This window comes from Peromyscus californicus, unplaced genomic scaffold, assembly GCF_007827085.1.
Source record: "Peromyscus californicus insignis strain IS unplaced genomic scaffold, ASM782708v3 Scaffold_16__1_contigs__length_79575227, whole genome shotgun sequence".
Classification (NCBI taxonomy): domain Eukaryota; kingdom Metazoa; phylum Chordata; class Mammalia; order Rodentia; family Cricetidae; genus Peromyscus; species Peromyscus californicus.
In genome coordinates, this window is record NW_026294458.1 from 11710254 (window position 1) to 11728591 (window position 18338).

The window sequence follows — 18338 nt, forward strand, 5'->3', positions numbered from 1 at the left end:
AGAAATACATAAGAACTTATGTGGATGTCCTTGATCCACTGGAGTTGAGGTTTGTGCAGGGTGATAAATATGGATCTATTTGCATTCTTCTACATGCAGCACCATTTGTTGAAAATGTTGTCTTGTGTGTGTGTGTGTGTGTGTGTGTTTATATATGAAACTGAAAATTGCCCTTTCAGTTTCTATGAAGAATTGTGTTGGAGATGGCTTTGAATCTGGACACTGTTTTAAATAGGATGGCCATGTTACTATATTAATCCTGCTGTAGATCCATGAGCGTGGGGGTCTTCCCATCTTCTGATACCGTCTTCAATTTCCTTCTTCAGTGTCTTAGAGTTTTTATCAGACAAGACTTGCTTGGTTAGAGTTGCCCCAAGATAAATATATTTCTCTGTCTGTCATTTGTGTATATGAAGGCTACTAATTTTTTTGTGTAATTTTCTATCCTGCTACTTTGCTGAAAGTGTTTATCAGCTATAGAAGTTTCCTGGTGGAATTTTTTAAGGTCGCTTATATATACTATCATATGATCTGCGACTAAAGATACTTTGACTTCTTCCTTTCCAATTTGTATCCCCTTGGTCTCCTTCAGTTGTCTTATTGCTCTGGCTAAGACTTCAAGTACTGTATTAAATAGGTATGGAGAGAGTGGACAATCTTGACTTATTCCTGATTTTGGTGGAAATGCTTTGGGTTTCTCTCCATTTAATTTGATGTTGGCTATGGGCTTACTGTAAATTGCCTTTATTATGTTGAGGTGCATCTCTTGTATCTCTAGTCTCTTCAGGACTTTTATCATGAAGGGGTGTTGGATTTTGTCAAAGGCCCTTTCTGCATCTAATGAGATAATCATGTGGTTTTGTCTTTCAGTTTGTTTATATGGTAGATTACATTTATTGTCTTATTATGTTGAACCATCCCTGCACCTCTGGGATGAAGCCTTCTTGATGTGCTCTTGGATTCGGTTTGCAAGTATTTTATTGAGAATTTTTGTATCTATGTTCATAAGGGAAATTAGTCTGTAATTTTCTTTCCTTAGATGGTTCAGGTATCAGGGTAACTATGGCCTCATAAAATGAATTGGACAATGTTCCTTCTGTTTCTCTCTTGTGGATAATTTGAGGAGTATTGGCATTAGCTCTTCCTTGAAGGGCTGGTAGAATTCTGTGCTAAAACCATTTGGCCCTGGGCTTTTTTGGTTGGGAGATTTTTAATGACTGCTTCTATGCCACTAGGGCTTATAAGTCTGTTTAAATTGCTTATCCTATCTTTAACTTTGGTAAGTGGTACGTATCAAGAAAAGTATTCATTTCTTTTAGATTTTCCAATTTGGTGGACTACAGATTTTTAAAGTATGTCCTATGATTCTCTGGATTTCCTCAGTGTCTTTTGTTATGTCCCCCTTTTCATTTCTGATTTTGTTAATTTGGATGCTCTCTCTCTGCACTTTAGTTAATTGGAATAAGGGTTTGTCAATCTCTGATTTTCTCAGAGAACCAACTCTTTGTTTCATTGACCCTTTTCATTTGTTTGTTTCTATTTTATTGATTTCTGCCCTAAGTGGGATTACTCCTTGCTGTCTGCTTCTTTTGGTTGTTATTTCTTCTTTTTGTTCTAGAGCTTCCAGTTGTATTGCCAAGCTTTTATTAGATCACCTGTTTATCTTTTCATGGTTACAACTAACATACACTTGACCTTCTGCATCCACGGTCTACATCTGTAGATTTAATCAAATACAGAAGAAAAGTATTTGAAAAAAAAAGTTAAATTGCCACTGTCCTGTTTTGTATTTGGTCTTGTGGTAATTACATCTATACGGAATCAAACACTATTATCCTTTTTTAGCCTTACTCACTAAATAATACAATTTAATAACTAGTACACAGCCCTACATTGTATTTTTAGGTTCTATAAGTAATGTAGACATAATTTACCAAGTTAGAGAATGTGTAGGTTCTATGAAAACACTGCATTTCATATGTGAGATGTGAATTTTGGTATCCATGGGGATCCTGAAACAAGTTATCAGTGGACGACAAGGGACAGACGTCTGCCCTGAGAGCCATTTGGAAGACCTGAACGTAACAAGACTTGTTGTTTGGGGAACCTTACTGCAGAATGGCTGGGAGTAAGCTGGCCTCTTCGTGGGCCCAAATGTGAACAGCTGAAGGCTTTCTCTGAGGCTCTCTTATTCCTTTTGGGTCTAGTCTGTGGGGGAGGGGAGACACAGATGGCAGCTTGCATTCTGGGAGTTGGCAAGTCCTACTGTGTAGGGCCCAGCCCTTCAGTCCCCCGCTTCTCTGTTCCTCTGTGTTAAGCACAGACACCATGGCTGGCTTTCTTCAGAGGAAGAACACCTTGGACAGAGGATTGCAAAAGCAGAGGTTGGTCCTTGGCTTGCTGGGAGAGGAGGGTCTTCGTCTACAGCAGAGACAAGTCTGTCATCAGCCAGCTGGCCTCAGCTCTGCTGACATCCTCCAGGGGGAATGGCTGGCTCCTGTCAGCACCATCTGTGGGGCCCAGAGTTCACCTCTTCTTCTCCACATAGGCTACCCTCACCGTTACTTCAGGTTCTAAGACTCCCTTCTGTCTCTGCTCTCTGCTGTTTTTGGGTTTGTGCTCATTTCAATGCCTTTGTGTGGGTTTCCCAGACAGACATGTGGTCAGTCTGTGAGTTAACTTTTTTTTTCTATTTCTCTACTATCTCTTTGTTTATGCGGATGCTCGTTCATGTGCCATGGTGCGCATGCTGGTGCAGAGGTCAGGGGACAGCCTGCAAGAGTCAGCTCTCTCCTTCTACCATGTGGCTCACAGGGATTGAACTCAGGTCACCAGGCTTGGCAGAAAGGGCCCTCACCTGCTGAGCCACCTCACTGGGCCACTCTGTGATCTGTAATGAATGAAGTGGGCACTGCTGTCCAGGCTTAGCCATGCCATGGCTTTGGACGACTGTTCCCTCTGTCTCCCTCCCTGCTACCTTTTCCTTGGCACAGCCACGCCTTGTCTCCTTCTTGGACTTTTGCCAAGTCCCCAGACTAGAGTCCTACCTCCAGACTCTCCCCCTCGTCCTCCTTGAAGTGCCCCTGGAGTGACTTTTCTATCTTGCTTAGCAGCCTCTGTGGACTCCCAGCCCTTCTGTCAGAAGTCCAGATCTGTGTCATCAGCACAGTTCTTCAGCCCTGCTCTCACCTTCCTCTGGGCCACATACTCCTGACCACCCAAGTACGGAGCATCACAGTCGAGCCCAAGCTAGGGCCCTAAATCCATCCCACTCTGCTCCATCCTGTCTTTCACAGCCCATGCTGTCCCCTCAGACTGTTTCTCCTCCTCCTCCTCCTTTCTCTATTTGGAAAACTCTGACGCTTAAAATCCATCTGGCTTTGTAAAGACTTTCACCTCTTTTGAGGACTTAGAGAATTTTTCCACTGCAAGTGAAAACACTTGATTCCTAGGAGACGCCTAAGTCCTTATCACATTGCGTTAGACATTTATATCAGGTTTGTTCCCACAGTCATATTCAGGCCCATTCATCTGCTTGTCTTAAGGAAAATAAACATTCACTTTCTTTCTCCTCCATGGCCCTGGCACCTCTCTGGATCACACCCTGGACCTTTTGACCTTTGTGTCCATCACAGTGTTCCCTCCTAGTCCAGGGGATGAAGCAGACATTTGGAAAGGTTTAGTAAATGGATGAACAGTTGAACAGATGTGGCCCAAAATGTGAACCACTGATCAGTAAACTAGACAAGAAGAGTTAAACTGGTAGACAAACATAGTCTTTAATAAGCCAAAGGCCATCAAATGATAACAATGAGTCGGAATCAAATATTCTTGATTGCGTGGGTCAAAAATAACTTGGGACTGTATTTTATACCTTACATACACACAGAGTCTTTATTTTTACCAGCTGGGCAAGAGAGATACTCCGGACTTTCATCATCAAAGAAGAAAGGAGCTGATTAACTAGAAATAGAAAAACATTTGTACAATACAGTGTCACAGAAGGGAACAATTGTCCTGCCAAGCACAGCTGATAGAAACATACCTTCTAAAGCACATTAGTCTTCAAAACAGGAAGGTCAGGCTCCAGGTTCTCCTCGGAGCTCAGGAGACACAAATACACAGTTTATATTGGAAACATTTGGGGCCCAGATCCATTCATATCCATTCAACATTCAACACAATTTTAGTCTTTTTTCTTTTCTTTCCTTGTTTCTTTTTTTTTTTTTTTTTTTTGAGACAGGGTTTCTCTGTGTAGCTCTGGCTGTGCTGTGACTCACTCTATAGACCAGGCTGGCCTCGAACTCACAGAGATCTGCCTGCCTCTGCCTCCTGAGTTCTGGGGTTAAAGTTGTGTGCCACCACTGCATGGCTCAGAGTTTTATTCTTAGGTATATATTGCCAGTATCTAAAATTAGCAATCCTGTTGAGTGAGTCCCATGAGACTTCACAGCAGTAAGTCTTTAATATGAATTATTTCATCCTGAAGCACAGAGACAGGCATTTGTTATTAGCCTTTTATGGATGATAAAACGGAAGTGTGGAGAAGCTGGGTGCTCTTGATGTCAGACAGTCAGAGTATGAGCACAGGTTAGTCTGACTTCAAAAGCATGATACTGAGTGCTTAGTAGTTTAGAGCACTTACTGCTCTTCCAGAGGACCTGGGTTCTATTCCCAGCACTGACATGGCAGCTCACAACCACTTGAAACTCCAGTTCTAATGGATCCAATGTCTCTGCAGGCACACATAAATGCATGCACACATACACATAAATTTAAAAGAATAAAATGCATAATACAGAAGTACATGCCATGTGCTGAGGGTACCTATTATGAACTAGACTGTGGTATGGATTAAATGAATACAACCTAAGTCATTTTTTAGACATCACTGTAGCTGGCCCACACCTGTAATCCCAGCATGCAGGAGGCTGAGGAAGGAAGATTACTAGGAGTTTGCAACCAGCCTGGGCTACCTAGTGAGTTCCAGGCTAGCCGGGGCTGCAAAGTGAGATACTGTCTCAAACAAAGACATGTCTGTTACGTCAATAACAATTTAAATAAAAGGCACATGTGTGTTAACAAGATACAATTTGCTGTAAGCCACATCAATTCATTCTTCTTACACCCATTGATTCAACTTTTTCATCAAATTCAAGAGCACATTGACCATTGTTTCAAGTGTTTCCTCCAGCACTGGGTTTTTCTTGTCCCCATGGAACTCCTGTTGCACGTCTTTTATGGTGATATTTTATTTTATACTAAAATGTTATTTGTATGTTAATAAATAAAGTTGCCCGAGGGTCAGAGCTATTAGCAAGCCATAGGAAAGCCATACGTGGTGGCGCACGCCTTTAATCCCAGCACTTTGTAGGCAGAGCTAGGTAGATCTCTGTGTGTTCAGGGATACAGCCAGCATTGGAGACACACGCCTTTAATCTCAATACCAACCATAGAAGACCTGGAGGTCTGTACAGACAGGCAGTGACGTGTGGTTGGGTTTACAACCAATGAGAAGGCAGAACAGAAAGTCTTTATAAAGACTTTAACACAGGAAGTAGCTCTCATTCGGAGAGGCAGGACCACCGCAGGAGGAAGGGTAAGGTTTTAGCTCTTAGCTCTGACCTCTTGGCTTTCTTCTTTGCATTGGTTCTGTGTTTCTTATTTAATAAGACGGTTGGTTACATCTACAGTCTTTGGTCTCTGTCATTGTCCCACAGGTCACTGAGGCTGTTCCTCTCACCTCTCTGTTCTTTCTGTAATTTCTGCTGATCTGTCTTTCAGTTCACAGGCCCTTGATTCTTCTCGATTTGCTGTTGAGTCCATCTAGCAAGCTTTTCATTCCTGTCTCTGCACTTCTTAGCTGGACGTTTCGCTCTATCCCCCTTTACGGTCTATATTTCTGCATTGATAGCTCCTGTTCTTAAGGCTGTTGACATCATGGTCCTGAAGCCACTGGTGCTCTATTTTCCTTTAGTTCCCTGAATGTATTTACAATGAGTGCCCTGAAGTCTTTCTTAAATTTAGCATGTGGGCTTACCCATAGTTTCTTTCACTTGATTTTTGTTTTCTGTAAGAATGGATCACAGTTTCCTGTTCCTTTGCATAATGTCTTATGATTTTGGGTTGAAAACTGGACCATGTACATAATATATTGTAGCATCTCTCAGTTTAAATTCTTGTGAGTTTTTGTGTATTGGTTTGCTTGTCTGAGTAAAATGTCTGGATCTGAACTGTAGGATAAGTCTCCCCTGTAGTGTATTGCTGCTGCTACTGTCTTTTTTTTTTTTTTAATGTATAGTTGTGTTTTGCCTGCATGTATGTCTGTGTGAGGGTGTCACATATCCTGGAACTGGAGTTACAGACAGTTGTGAGCTACCATGTGAGTGCTGGGAATTGAACCCTGGTCCTCTGGGAGAGTAGCCAGTGCTCTTCACCTCTGAGCCATCTCTCCAGCCCTGCTGCTCATGTCTTTAGTTGGCTTTATGGTCTAGTTTTAATCTTCGACTTTTGAAGCCTGCTCCCCTCTCCCAGAAGGTGGTTCCGGTGTCTACAAGGTCCATAGACTTCTGCCACCTGCAGATGGACTTGTGCGGGGGCTGGGAAGCCTAATTAGTTTGGGATAGGTCTCCAGTCTTCCTTGGCTTTTTATTTTTCCAGACATCCAGGCCTTCCCAGTCATCCAGGGAAACATGGGAGCTATCTGGTCCTGCCGCGTCCTTCCAGGCTCTCTCAGTGAATTTCTAGGCTACTGTTGGGCCTGACCGAGTCTCCCTCCTCGCATTAGCAAAGTGAAGGAGTGACAGACTCCCCATTTGTTTTTTCCTGTGCCCACATACTTAGCTTCAAAAGCTAGCTCTTCTCCCTGATCCGAGTTCTTTGTCCCCTCCGGAAGCTGGCAAGAAGGCCACAGAATCACTGTCAACATCCTAAGCTACAGCAATTGTTTTGTTTTGAAGTGTTTTAAATTTATTCTTTGATAATTTCATATGTGCACACAACATGTCTTGATCATACCCAGCAGTTTTTTGGTTTGGTTTTTGGTTTCGTTGGATATTTGGGATTGAGCAAGGGCCCTGGCTATCTCAGGCTATCCCAGGCTATCCCAGGCAAGCACTCTACCACTGAACAACAGCCTCAGCATTGTTTTTACTTTTTATTTAGAGACAGGGTCTCACTAAATTCCTCATTCTGGCCTTGAACTTGTAATCCTCTTGCCCTGGTCTCCTGAGTATGTGAGACTACATTCCTGCTATGCTACAGAGCCCTACACTCCAGCAGGTTTTGAAAAATGAGTGCTTTTTAATTATTTTTCTCATTTGGTAAATTTCTGAAGCCCTGAAATAGTTGGGTTTGTGTGTGTGTGTGTGTGTGTGTGTGTGTGTGTGTGTGTGTGTGTGTCTTAACTTTTTTGTATTTTACACTTATTTTGGGGGAGAAAGACTCACTGGTCTCTTCATATTGTCATAGCTGAATGTCCCTCTGGTTCTCTGATCATGGAAAGCAATCTTTAAAGATGTAACAAGAATTGGAAAATTGTATAATTGACCTGATGTGGGAAAATCTGCTTGGGGAATTGGGTATCAGGGAAACAACCCAATCCAAACAGCAAGCCAAAAAAATGTGTTCACGATTGTTATGGTGACATGGTTTGTATTGATGACAAGACTAGAAATAAATGTTCGGCATTTGGGAAGTAGCTAAGCAAATTGTAGTATCAATATGATAAAAATATCACGTGGATTTTATACACAATTCTGTGGAGACTGTAACAGCATAAATCTTTGGGTTCTATATGGGGCTTAGAATCCTGTGCTTACGTATTCCGATGAAGATACAGAGGAAGAGTGGTGGTGCGTCTTAGCAGTCGAGTGCTTGCTTATCACACACAGGCTCTGGATTTGATCCCCAGAATCACAAAGAGGGGAAGTGGGAGGGAGAGGAGGAGTCCATTTTCAAAGATGGTTTAGTAGAGACTTTAAGTAATTTCTACAAAATCACATAAATTCTTGACTTAAAAATGGACACAGATGGGTTCCCCCATGCTTAAAACATTTGTACGTGCATGAGTTTCATGAACATAACACGTCATCGACATACCACTGGATTTTAAGTCAGCACTATGTATTGTTTATCGCTTTGCTGTTATTAATGTGTGTGGCACACCGCTTGCTCGCTTGGTGCTTTCCAACTGAATGTTTGATAAAGTACAGCTGCCTTCCTGGTTATTACTCCCTAGGATTTCTGGCCTAAGGAACTAGCCTCTCCCCCTCAAAGGTCTCTGAGATTTGCTTCCTACAGTAAAATCTGCCAAGAGGAAAACCTCCTTTAGTCAGTCCGTAAGGGAGCTGGGACCTGGTCATCTAGAATTATGAGTGACTGCTTGTTTTGTTACACTGTGCAGAGTCATTGAGAAGTCTGCTGAGAACTGTCCCTTCCATGGTGATGACTACAGGGACAGTGGGATGCACACCTCTATTCCAGCTCTTGGGAGGGAGAGACGGGGTATCATAAGTGGAAGACCAGTCTAATCAGTGACTTTGAAGTCAGCCTGGGCTATGTGAGACTTCATCTCAAAATAGCAAAATCAAAACAAGGCTGTCTACTTGCCAAGGGAATAAACCCCTTCCTTCTCCTCCTCATGTTCTTGGACCCCCCCTCACATCCCACACACGCACACCCCACATACGCACCCACACATACTCACCCACACCCCCATACACTCACACGTACATATCCCCCACACCCACACATATATACCCACACTCACACCCACACATGCACACCCACACACATGCACACCCACACATGCATACCCACACAAACACAAATACACACACGCATGTACACCCCCACACCCCTCTACACGCACACCCACACCTCCATACACCCACACGTACATACCCCCCACACTCACACCCACACATGCACACCCATACACAACACCCCACACCCATGCACACCCACACATACACACCCACACAAACACATACACACACACACACACACACATATACACCCCCACACACTTACCCTCTCACCCACACACCCACACCAACACACAGACCCCCACTCTCCCACTCCCACATATGCACCCGTACACATCCACACCCACACATACTTCCTTTAGGAACAATACAGACACTTTTTTTGGCTTGCTCTAGAGGTGTGTCCTGATAAGCCCTTAGTAACGTGAAGATAAGGTGGGTGGAAAATGCAGGGAACACACCCAGCCTACTGAATACCAGCCTCAGCAGCACAGGCCTGCTAAATGTCTTTGTTGTCCTTTATGATGATGGGTTTGGATGGAAACTCTGGTACCATGCAATACAAGAGCATCATGCTGACCCAAGGACCAAAACCCCCCGCTAAAGCCCAGTTCCCACTGGATGCACCTTGGACCAGTAGACAAATCTAAGCGGCACCATCTGGAGTCAGGAACTAATTATGTAATTGAGGTTGTACGAGATCAAGTGTTGGGAAAGAGAGAGTTTAACCTCTGACACATCTCAGAGAGGCAGAAATATGCATTCTTGGCCAACAGTGTTTCTTCTGAACCGAAAAGGCAACTGTATTTCATTAAGCCTGTGATTGAAAAGAATGAGTCACACAATGACATGTTAAAATTACACATCTTAAGTCATAGCACTCATAACCAAATTCCTTCTTTAAAAAAAAAAGTCATGGAGCCTGGCATGGTGGCTCATACCTGAATCCCCACACCCAGGAGACTGAGGCAAGAAGATTCTGAGTTCTAGGCTCACCTGGCTTTCACAGCTAGACTCTATGTCAAAGAGAAAAAGTCATAAAGCCATCCGTTCAAACCAATGGTAAATCTTGACAGCCTTTGCTTTAATCCACAATTAGGAGACGTATTAAATACTTCTTATGCACAAACTCTTAAATGCCTGGAGGTTTAGAAGAGGCTATTTGTCACTGGAATTCAGATGTGTGGAACTCCGGGTAGAGTGCTTGTAAGCACACAAGGAGATTAAATGGGTTTCAAGAGCATGAAGAGAATGTCTTGGGGGGGGTGGGGAATGGCTTATTGGTTCAACCACACATAGGGAGCATCCCCATTCCACGGTCCATTTTAAGTGTTGGAAGAACATGCTGAGCAGATGCAGGAAGGTTTTGGTGTCATGGAGCTTTCCTTCTTGTGGGGGAAGATGCATAATTAGCAAACATACATTGCAATTTAAATGGTAAATACAATAAAGAGTCCAAAAAAAAAAAAAAAAAACAACAGATACTGGGACGTAGACTGGGGTGGCATATCAGTTACTTTACACATTGCTGAGGCAAAGATACTTCACAAGAAAAACTTAATTTATGGGAGAAAGGGTTTGTTCCGGCTTACAGTTCAAGAGTGGAGCCCACTGTGGCGGCAGGAGGAGCTTGAGGAGGCAGCTAGTCAGGTCCATCCACAGTCGAGCAACAGAGAGTGAGAAGGCCCACTTCTCAGTTAGCTTCTGCATTTTCACCTAGTCTGGTATTCAAGCTCAAAGAACAGTGCCATCCACTTTGACGATGGGTCTTCTCACCTCAATTAACCTAATCTTGACAATCCCTCATGGGCATGCTAGAGGCCTGTCTCCTAGATATTCTAGATTCTGTCAAGCTGGTAAAGAACACTAACCATCCCTGGCAGGAAGGAAGGTGTGGCATGTCACACGCCTTTATCAGAAAACATCTTGTTGGGAGATGAATAGGCTAAACTGTCTAATGAAATAAAAACATAGTGGTGTGAACACAACAGAAGGTTATTTCTCACTTGCATTAACAATCTAAGAAGAGTGTTCCGAGTCTGTGAGAGGTTCTTTTCCATGTACTGCTTCAGGGAACCAGGCTCCTTCAAAGACCTGAAGACACACAGACCCCAGGACCTTGCCAGGCTGACGTCATGGCGGAGTTACACATTCAGATCTCAGGCAGAGGAAAAACAGAAAGGGCAAAGGCCTTGCCTCAGAAGTGACACTCTCCATGGCTGCTCTCTCTTGGGGAGATCTTGGTCATGTGGCCATGTAGCTCCAAGAAACCCTTAGCAATATGGTAGCTGTGATATCCGTCACAGGACCAGCTGCAGTCAGCAGATGAAGGAGTGAGGTGTCTTAGACAGGGAAGGCAGCCAGAGAGGTGGCGAGGAATGGTCGTATTCGGAATCAACTGGACTTACAGATGGAGCAGAGGTAGAAGGAAGAGAAAGAGAAGTCAGCGCGGATGGTAGCTGTTTGCAGAAATCATATCACTGACTCGGTCTTCAAAGAGACTTGGGAAGGATAGAGTTCTGCTTTAGCCTTGTTAAGTTTGGGGTGCTTAGCAACCCACCCAGGAGAAGTATTAGCAAGGCAATTAGATATTAAAAACTTAAGTTCAAAGGTGATCTAGACTCGGAGTTCTTGTTGTGTGGCTAGCATTTAAAGCACAGGACAAGATGAGCTCTCTCAGAAGTGGGCGCATAGGGAAAAAGAAGGGTGCTAAGGATTGGACATGGGGGTGCTCCTGCATTTTTGAAGGAGGAGAGGAAATAACAAAGGGGGCTGAGAAGAGGGGGAGAGGAAAACAGGAAGGTGGGGTGCCCTGGAGAAGAAAACATTTCAAGGATATCTAATGATGAACAGGCATGAATGGGATTTGAATTAGATTCAGATCTTTGGCAAGCTCGGTAAGAGTACTTAGTGGAATCAGCTGTCTCCAGAGTGGATTAGTGAAGCCATATGTGATGGTACATACCTATGATCTCAGCATTTGGAGGCTGAGGCAGAAGGATTGCAAGTTTAAGGCCAGCCTGGCTACACAGCAAGACCCTACCTCAAAAACAAATGAAGAATGGATTGAAAACATAATGGGCTGTAGATACTGAACAAATAAAATGGTAAAGGAGGTTTGCTGTAAGAGAAAGGGCTGTAGCTAATGAATAACCTGGAAGTACTTGTTTAGGTGAAGAGGGGGACTGAGCATGTGCTGTAAAGGGGGGCAGTGGAGCAGAGGGTGCAGACCCAGGTGGGCCGAAGATACGGTGAGCAGAAGATGTGGAAGTTCTGTGTGCTATTTCAGCACTTAGGAGAATGAGTTCAGTGGACAAGATCACTGAGAAGCTAACGTGGAAGCAGATGTGTGTGCTAGGGAGCACTGGCAGTCTTAGACCGAGTAACCTGTGTTAGTCAGTGTTGCATTACTACCACAACTGAGTTACTACAACTGCATTACTGTAACACCTGCATTACTACAACACCCGCATTACTACAACACTTGACATAACAAACTTAAAAAGACCTAAGGTTGATTTTGGCTGACAGTTTGGGAAATTTTCACCTATAACCAGTTAGCCCGTGGTTGAAGGCCTGTGTCACGATGACCCTTCATGGCAGGAGTGTGTGTTGGAACATAACCACTCACATCATGGCCAGGCCACCAAAGAGAGAAAGAGGAAGAGGCCAGTGTCCCTTTCAAGAACATGCCTCAATGACCAAAAGACCTTGCACTAGACTCCTGTTGCTTGCCATGGTGAGCTTTGAGAGCACTAAATGTCTAAACTAAGGCAGCACCTGAACTAGGTAAGATGGTAGTGAAAACAGGAAGTAGGAAACAGCAGAAATATTCCAGGGTCCCTCTATGGACCAGGAGTGAAAGATGGCTGAACAAATTAGCTGAAAAAATATGATACACACACACACACACACACATACACACACACACACACACACACACACACACACACACACACACAATATTAGTTACCTGTGATGACAACTCTTGAGTGTGGCTAAGGAGGAGAAATCCGAGTGAGTGAAAGAAAGATTGATGGAGGGAAGCTTTCAAGGAACCGAGAGAGGAGGGTGTTGAGTGTGTTGTTTCTATAAGAGTTACCAAGAATGAAGGCGGAGTGCTGACAGAGAAAGATGGCAGGTCACGGGCTGAAATCTTTACTCAGAGATAACCAGGGAGATGGTGAAAGACTATGACCGATGTAGGGCAAACTGTCGGACTTGCTGTTGCTGTTACAAGTACCCGAGGAAGGCGACCTCAAGGGAAGAGTTGTCTTTACTCTTGGCCTGACTCTTCAGTGGTTTCAGTCTACAGCTGTCCATTGTGTTGCCTCTGGGTCCATGGTGTTGCAGAATGTCATGGTGGCAGGAACTTGCGGTCCAGGCTGCTCACCTCATAACGGATAGTAAGCAGAAAGAGAAGAAGGGACAGGGGACACCACACACTCCTCAGAGGCACGTCCCCACCCGAGTGACCTCTTTCCTCCAACTCAGACCCAGTTCTAATGGCTCTCTTACCTCCTAATAATGCTATCAGGTTGTGAAACCATCGGTGGTTAATACATTTATGACATCATAGCTCTCATGATCCAACTGCTTCCCTGAAAATCCATCAGCAGGCAAATAAGCCTGCATGAGTACGTGTTCAAACCATAACAGGGTGTGAAGTAATCCAATGAATCTGACATACTTCGGAGGAGCTTGGTCTGTTTTGGGTTAGTCTGGTTTGGTTTTTGCTTTTAAGTCAGTCTCTTTGTATAGCTCAGGCTGGCCTAGAACTTGTCCTTCTTCTTTCTGCCTTAGCTTCTCGAGCACTGAGATTATAGATTCCAGTGCCACAGCTGTCCAGAGGGGCTAGTTCTAAAAGGCACAGGGCCCAGGGAAGATAGCAGACTTACACTGAAACACATAGCCAGTTGTGAGCCCTAGCCTCAACATCAACATGGATCCTGTCCCCCATGAAGCACGCACTCCAGGGGGCGTAGACACATAGAAATAAGTATATAAAGACATGGATACAAATGGCAGTAATTCTGTGAAAGAGGAGGTGGGACAAAGGAAATGTGAATACTATGAGGAATTAGGTTGTTGTGGTAGGGATGAACTTTTGTGAGACAGTGATACGGACTATGACCTGAGGGATAGATAATAGGCAAGCAGAGACATAAGGGCTCTGTGAGAAGTGGATCCCAGCAGGATTATGAGAAGTGGATCCCAGCAGGATTCCTGAGACCTACCCATCTGAAGCAGTCCAAGGAAAGAAGAAACTTGGTGCGTGAGACAGGATCAGGGCACAGAGTGAAGAAGGAAGGATTGGGAGAGGAGCTGGCACAGTCTTTGGCTGAAGAATGAATTTGATGATGGAAAGTAAAGAGTTACGGGGTTGACACATTGCCTGAGCAACTAGCTATGGAAGGTTAGTGTCAAAATGAGGCACAAACACACAGCAAAGTTAATCCAACATTACCAGTTGTTTGAATCACCGTGCGCACTGCGGAGCTCATGGTGATTAGACCACATTGTTAAACAACCTATATGCATTTTCATGGTTAAATGAGCATGTCTGGAATCATGTAAACTGAGAAGGCAGAGAGCTAAATAAAACATGCAACTCAGAGGAGCTCCGATGTGCCTGAAACCCACGATGAAGGGAGTGGAATGTGTAGGTATTTGCGCCCAGATCTGTTTGTCCCCTCGGGCTCTTTTTTTGCCAGAGGAAGGAGTAAGGGGAGGGTCCCCCTCCTCCGTCTCCTTTGCCAGCTTCTGGTCTGTATCTGAGGCCAGGCTAGCTTCAATGCCCAGCTGTTAGAGGGTAGCAAAAACTCTCCTGTTATAGACAAAACCAGCCTGGCCCTTTAGTTGGATCACTCTGGGACCCAAACACCAGGTGTCCAGCTCCCCGCTTCTGACCCCCCCATCTGAAAGAGAGGGAAGATCTGGACTTGGAGCCCCCCCAAGACGATGGATACAGATGAATGTGCAGCAGGCTTGGGGAGGCTCCCACTTCTACTCTGGCCTTTCTTCAAATTCTTTTTCAGGTCTGTGCCTGGCGTGAGGCCATAAGCCCTTCATCCTTCCTTCTCTGTGAGCGAGTGCTTGGCGCTGGCTCTAGGCTGAGTTGCACGGCCCAGGGGCCATGAGCTTGTAGATATTTGCTAATAAAAATAGAGAGGGATTGGTAGTAAGTCCGTAATGAAGGATTTGGCTAATTCATTTTTTAGATTTCGTTATGAAATGCAGACTTCAGGAACAAGAGGTCCAGAGGAGACCGAATGCTTTCTACACTTACGTGTGTAACCCCTGGGTCTCCCTCTTAGGGGTGAGTAAGTCCATCTTGATCTCAGTGTCCTGAGAAATGATTCAGGTGAAGGGGTGTGTGTGTGTGTGTGTGAGAGAGAGAGAGAGAGAGAGAGAGAGAGAGAGAGAGAGAGAGAGAGAGAGAGAGTGTGATTTGGGGAAAGAAAAAGTGCTAATTAACATCAACATGATTAAATTGCTTGCTTTATTAGAATTAAGATGAGACCGCTAGGACAAGATTTACATTTAATCAACCACTCACTTTAATCAATTATCTACTTTTTAACTAATCGTATCTGATAACTCCTGGGTTACTAATTTCACGCTAAGGAGTGTAAAATAGTGTGATAGTGAATCTCAAATGTCAACTTGATAAGATCTAGAACGGACAGGGCGACAGGTGTTGGGGCTTGTCTGTGGGGCTCATCTTGATCCCTTGAGGTGGGAAGAACTGCCCATTGTGGGTGGCACCATTCCTTAGGCCGGGATCCTAGACTGAGAAAGTGAGCTGTACAAACATTCTTTACTCTGTGCTCTAGACTGTGGGGACAGTGTGACTGGCTGCCTCAAGTTCCTGCCGCTGTGACTCCGCGCTATGACCGATTTATGACTGTGAGCCTCTAACCTGTGAGGCAAGATAGACCCTTTCTCCCTTCAGCGACTTTTGTCAGGATCGTTTATCACAGCAACAGGAAAAGTAACTAAGACAGAGTGTCTGCTTGCTGGTGGTTTTGATTAAGGGGTTACCTTCAAAGGGTAGTTCTCCCAAAACTTGCTTGAGTATGTGTATAGTTAGTTACTCTTTTCATTCAGAATCCAGAATCATGATTCTAGATCACAATTTTAAAGTTGACAATTGAGACTAACCAATCACAAGTCCACCCCTTGTCAGGTTAACAACCAAACCATTAAGTTTTAAGCCATAACTTTTCACCCCTTGTCCTCATGCTCATGGCCATTTCATATGCACGATGGGTTTAGTTGACCTTGAGGGTCCCCATAACCTTTAACAGTTTCAACAATGTTTAATGCCCAATGTTAAAGTCACATCTGAGAGGCTAGGCCGTCTCTTAACCATGAATTCCTACAAAATTAAAACAAGTTACATACTTCCAGTATGCAATGGCATAGGATAAATATTTTCATTCCAAATGGGAGGGATGGGGACATAGCAAAGAATGATCTGAACGAAGCAATACCAAAACCCAGCAAAGCAAACATCAAATCCTGTAGCTTCATGCCTGCCATCTTGGGGTTATGGGATCATATGGGTTCAAAAGGTTTGGATAGCCCCACGCAGACAGCTCCTCTGCCTGTGGGACCTCAGTCTTTTTTCTTGGCCTACTGTCCTTTATGCCTGTAGCTTTCCTCTGCAGATAACCCATGGTCCAGGCATCTTCAATATTTCCAATAGGCTTCACCTCACAGTTTCACACTGTGGCCTCTCAAGGCCTCTGTATAGGGGCTCCACTCTTTTTTTTTTTTTTTTTTTTTTTAAAGATTTATTTATTTATTATGTACACAGTGTTCTGTCTGCACGTATCTCTGCAGGCCAGAAGAGGGCACCAGACCTCATTACTGATGGTCATAAGCCACCATGTGGTTGCTGGGAATTGAACTCAGGACCTTTGGAAGAGCAAGCAGTGCTCTTAACCTCTGAGCCGTCTCTCCAGCCCCGGGGCTCCACTCTTGCAGCATATTGGCAGGTCTCAGTGTCTCTTTGGCACTGTGGTTCAAGATGCCCCAACACCCCCAGTCTTGCATCTTTATGCATAGAGGATCAATACCACATTGATGATTCTGCCAAATCCTGCTGCCAGCTAGGGACACAGCCTGGCCTTCTTGGACCACAGTTGCATCAGTTTTTGTGTGCTAATCCTGGGAAACCATGTCTCTAGGGAGGTGCCTTTGAGGAATGGGGAACCCCCTTCAGTGTCAGTCTCTATTTCAATTTAGGCTCTCTCCTTCCCAATAAATTTGTGTTTTCACAAAATGGACCTTAAATGGGTGTGGTCTTGCCCCAGGACATCTTTCCTGTTGTCCCATTATGAAGCAGGATGCTTCTCTTTAAAAGTTATAGCCTCTTTCTCAGCATGCTCCTTGGTCTCATAGTTTGACTTGCTAAACTCTTACCCTTGACAGACCACACTTTATTTCTACCTTTATGCTCAACTTTTTATACCTTTTCACTGTAGACCTGGAAAAGTGAAGCAGGAAGTCGTCATGCCATAGCCTGGATGAAAATTCCTGTCTTGAAATTCCTCTACCAAACAAATTAATCAGTCATCTTTACATTCAACTTCACTTAAGTCCTTAGAGCATGGGCAGAATGGAGCCACGGTATTGTCCAAAATGTCACATGGATGTCCTCTAGCCCAGTTTCTGACAGAGTCCTTGTTCCCATTAGAAACTTCAAGAGCTAGGTCTCCACCATCTGCATTTCTATTGGCATTCTTGTCTTCCAAGCTCGTACCAGAATGGCCTGTTAATCTTTACTTGTTGTACTCAAAGGCTTTACTGTCACAAAGTTCTGAATGCTTCTACATTCTGCCTGCAAAACCAGTTCAAGAGTGCTAAGAACTATATGGTCAGGTTCATCACAGCAACAACCCCACTCCTGGTATGAGTTTTCTGTCATAGTTAGGTTTCTTGTTATTCTGACAGAAGTAACTGAAGAGGAAAGGAGCTCAGTCTGGCTCATTGTTTGAGGGTAAAATCCATCACTATGGAGAAATCCTTGCAGGAGGAGCTTGAAGTAGCTAGTCACATTGTATCCACAGTCAGAAAGCAGAGGAAGATGAATGCCTGTGTTCAGCTGACTTCCTCCTTTTCATACAGTCTAGGACCTAAGCCCAGGGGATGATGTTAACTTTCATTACAGTGGGTCTTAATGCCTCAACTAATCTATCAAAATCACCTCTCACAGTCATGCCCAGGGGCTAACCCAATTTAAGTAAATTCCTCACAGATATGCCTAGAGGTTTCCTTCCTGGATAATTCCAGATCCTGTCAAGTTAGCACCCTGTCTTAATTTGCTTTCTATGGATGTGGTAAACACTATGACCAAATGCACCTTGGGGAAGAAGGGCTTTATTTCATCTTACAGCTTATAGTCCACCATGAAAAGAAGCCAGGGCAAGAACTCAAGGAGGGAAACTGGATGCAGGAGCTGAAGCAGAGACCATGCTTACTGGCTTGCTCCCCATGGCTTGCTCAACCTATTTTATTATACAGTCCAGAACCACCTGCCCAGTGATAGCATCACCAGCAGTT

General features: G+C 44.2%; 1 protein-coding gene across 5 annotated transcripts in view; it reads left to right on the forward strand.

Annotated features, from left to right (window-relative positions):
* The window catches only part of Slc12a8 (solute carrier family 12 member 8), a 157362-nt gene that overhangs the window by 124351 nt on the left and 14673 nt on the right, over positions 1-18338 (forward strand). For 4 of the 5 annotated variants that reach the window (XM_052740384.1, XM_052740386.1, XM_052740387.1 and 1 more), the window contains one exon: positions 14990-15087. The exons of the other annotated variant lie outside the window; for it this stretch is intronic. In XM_052740384.1, coding sequence (XP_052596344.1) covers positions 14990-15087 — 98 coding nt within the window. The remainder of the gene's footprint in view (positions 1-14989; positions 15088-18338) is intronic. 5 annotated transcript variants of the gene reach the window in all.